The sequence below is a fragment of the Talaromyces atroroseus genome (genome assembly GCF_001907595.1).
Source record: "Talaromyces atroroseus strain IBT 11181 chromosome Unknown scaffold_10, whole genome shotgun sequence".
NCBI lineage: Eukaryota > Fungi > Ascomycota > Eurotiomycetes > Eurotiales > Trichocomaceae > Talaromyces > Talaromyces atroroseus.
Window position 1 is genome coordinate 1 of NW_017971442.1, and position 3,267 is coordinate 3,267.

General features: G+C 41.9%; 1 protein-coding gene across 1 annotated transcript; it reads right to left on the reverse strand.

Moving 5' to 3' along the window:
• Nucleotides 1-1,170: 1,170 nt before the first annotated feature.
• UA08_06880B (hypothetical protein) lies at nt 1,171-3,267 on the reverse strand (the record flags this gene model as incomplete). The annotated part of the gene is made up of 2 exons (XM_020261981.1): nt 1,171-1,943; nt 2,523-3,267. Coding segments are annotated over 2 exons (1,518 nt in total), but the record flags the coding sequence as incomplete, so codon positions are not given.

Consider the following 3,267-nt stretch of genomic DNA (forward strand, 5'->3'; position numbering starts at 1 on the left):
ACTTTATATTTTTATAAAACTTAATTATTCTCTTCTCTATCTTTTTTTCTCTTATAATCTCTTTTCTAATATATTTATATTCTATTTTTTTTCTTATAATATTATCCTTATTTAACTTACTCTTACTTATCTTACTTTAAAATATTTTTAAAGTACTTATTAATTATGTTATAGTTATTTCTACATTAATAAATATCTATTATCTCACTTAAGATAGTAATGTCTATTAAGATGCTGGATAGAAATCTAAGCCTATGTTTGTTAATACTACTGAGAAGGTATATAACTTAGAGAATTTTTATAGTATTTAGGCTGACCTGACTGTTTTTTCTGAGCTGGTAAACCCTGTCCGTCACATTTACTAGACTGTGGAGAACTAGACTGTGCAGCTTCAGGACAAGGAGGAGCTCATAGAAGAAGAATGCTACAACTAGCTGGGTTATGGCTTTCTAATCTAGATGAGGTAAATGATTCTTACTGTTATCTTTAGTGCTTAAGTCTTTAAGGATTTTAATACCGGTGTCTACTCTAATGCTCTTAGCGGTATTTATGAGGACTTATATATCTCTGAATAGACTGTTTACTGTGGTACTATAATCCTCTTAGGCCTTTATTGTATAGTGTAGTGTTACTTTAATTATGGAAACTAGGGAAGCATTCGTTTCTAGTAATGAGTTGATTATGCTCTATCATGGTTGTATGATATAGAACTAGGCTATTTATATTAATTTATGTTTAATTTGTCTTACTCTTCTTCTAATTTTCTGATTTTACTTCCTTATTCTCTAAAAAATTGTAATCTTATTCTTCATCTTCTCTATTATAATCATCATTATCGTCCTTATTATTGTCCCTATCCTCGTCCTTATTCTCGTCCCTATCCTTGTTCCTATCATTATCTTTATACATAGACGCAGTATCTGTATTAATATAAGCAGGATTATTGGTTTTAATCTATTCACACTCCTCCTCAGATGCAGACAACTCCCTTCTGTTAGTGGTATTGCTAAAGTCTTGTTTGCGATAGTACTCGTCCTCTGTGCGCCGAATTTCTGTTTATTGTGTTTGTAGGATATGCTGTGCAAGGCTATGCCAATTCTGTATATATGATTATGTAGCATCACGGTCCGGCCCAAGTAGAAGAGCAGCAATGGATATAGCGCCAGCCTTTTATGGCTGCTGGGCTAGAATGGCCCGACCTAGGTTATCGATGCCGCTAAGAGGGGTAAGATAGGATAATCTGTAGTAGTCTGGTATCTCTATGAACTGCGCAGCCTGCCTGTTGGTATTAGTGTATAATGGATGGCAATTGGCGCGGGCTTTCTCCAGCTGAGGGTAGCGGATTGTGTCTTTATATTCTGGATGAGTGAAATAAACCTGATATGCGAGGATCTGTTCATTCTCATGACCGTGGGGTTTTGAATATGGTGTTATGGGGATACATCTGTCCCAGATCACCGCGCTTAATGTAGAAACTGTCGCTTCAGTGACGGGGAATATCTGGGTCTGGGACTGATGCACCTTTATAGTGATGTTGGGATTTACCCGAACTGGCACGGGGGCAAATTCAAGTGGATTGTTTAGTTCTTTGCACTTTTTTGCAAATTGTAGAGCAACTGCCCTGCTGGTTCTAAATGGTATGGTATGGTATTGCATGCTGGCACTGTTCTGGTTGATGATAGGGACAACACCATATAAAGAAGTGCAGTATGTGTCCTCGCCATCCCAGTTTGGATCATACATCCAGATGGATAAGGACACAGTTTGAGGGTGTGCGTAGATGGCTGGCAGGGGAATCGCCATGGTATGAGGATCGAGTGCATTCTCTTTATGGAAGAATGGCCGAAGATAATGCTGTATGATGAAAAGAACTGGATCTATTTGCATAAGATGCTGGGTAAGGGTGTATTGGAAGAAGGCGCGGACTGGAGATGTATTGTTTTCTAGTTTATGTTTAGTCTTTAAATGATGTTTGAAAGTGTCAAATTCCTTCTGGGCAATCTTGGCTATGGTGGGTGTGTGATTATTGTTCCACCACGAAAACAACTTCTTTAAGGTGATCAAGCTCTTGGTGCGAAAACTATGGCCAAGATTGTCGCCTGTGATATGGTATTGATGGAGAATATCTGATAAAATATCTGCCAGGCCCGCTTCGGTTACTGTGATGTTGAAGAATGCGGGAGATAGTTTAGTATTGATGTCTTTAATAGGAACATTGTGGAAAGGTTCCAATTTGTTAATTGAAATCTTGCGGTATTTGATACGGTTGTGGTGGAACCATTTGGACCGAGTTGTATGATGGACGTTTCTTTGATATCACTCGTCCCGACTGCTAGCGTGTTTGGCGACCGCATGGAACTGGTGGATAACTGTGGAAAGCCTTTGGCGTCGAATGTTTATGTTAATAGCTGTAGCTAATGTACTTATGTGATTGTCATATATGATTTTATTTCTCTTGGTCGTTAGAGAATCCTTCATAGCTTTAAGATTGGTAGCGATTGCATGGAACACTGCAATTGCTCGAACTTCATTGTGGGGATTCTGTTTGTTATACCTCGCTAAGCTAGCCACAGCCTGAATATTTGTATTACTCATTACCCGCGCATAGGCGCACCGATCCTTCACGTGGCGGTTTCTATGAGATTTTGTTTGGCTGACATTGGTTTTTGTTGTGTTGGTGGTAGATTGTATGATAGGGGCCGGCGTAGGTTGTACGTCAGGAATTGGTGTAGGTTGTGGTTTTTCTCTCTGTTCTTTGCTTTGAAGCATGTCTAATAACCGGTGGGCGGTGTCAGCCCTAGAGGCGAGGTCATCTTCTTCATGATCCTGTGCTGTATCGCGGGTTGGTCTATTCCCAAGGTGCTCTGGGGCAGGGGGCCCGGGAGCACCCAACTTGTCACGCTCGGGGTTCGCAGATTCAACCATTGGAGCATTATCGTCGCCTATGTGCTCTGGGGCAGGGGGCCTGGGAGCATCCAACTCGTCACGCTCGGGGTTCGTAGATTCAACCATTGGAGCATTATTGTCGCCCATGTGCTTTGGGGCAGGGGGCCTGGGAGCACCCAACTCGTCATGTTTGGGGTTTGCAGATTCAACCATTGGAGCATCATCGTCGCCCATGTGCTCTGGGGCAGGGGGCCCGGAAGCACCCGACTCGTCACGCTCGGGGTTTGTAGAATCAACCATTAGAGCATCATCATCGCCCATGCGCTCTGGGACAGGGGGCCCGGAAGCACCCGACTCGTCACGCTCGGGGTTCGTAGAATC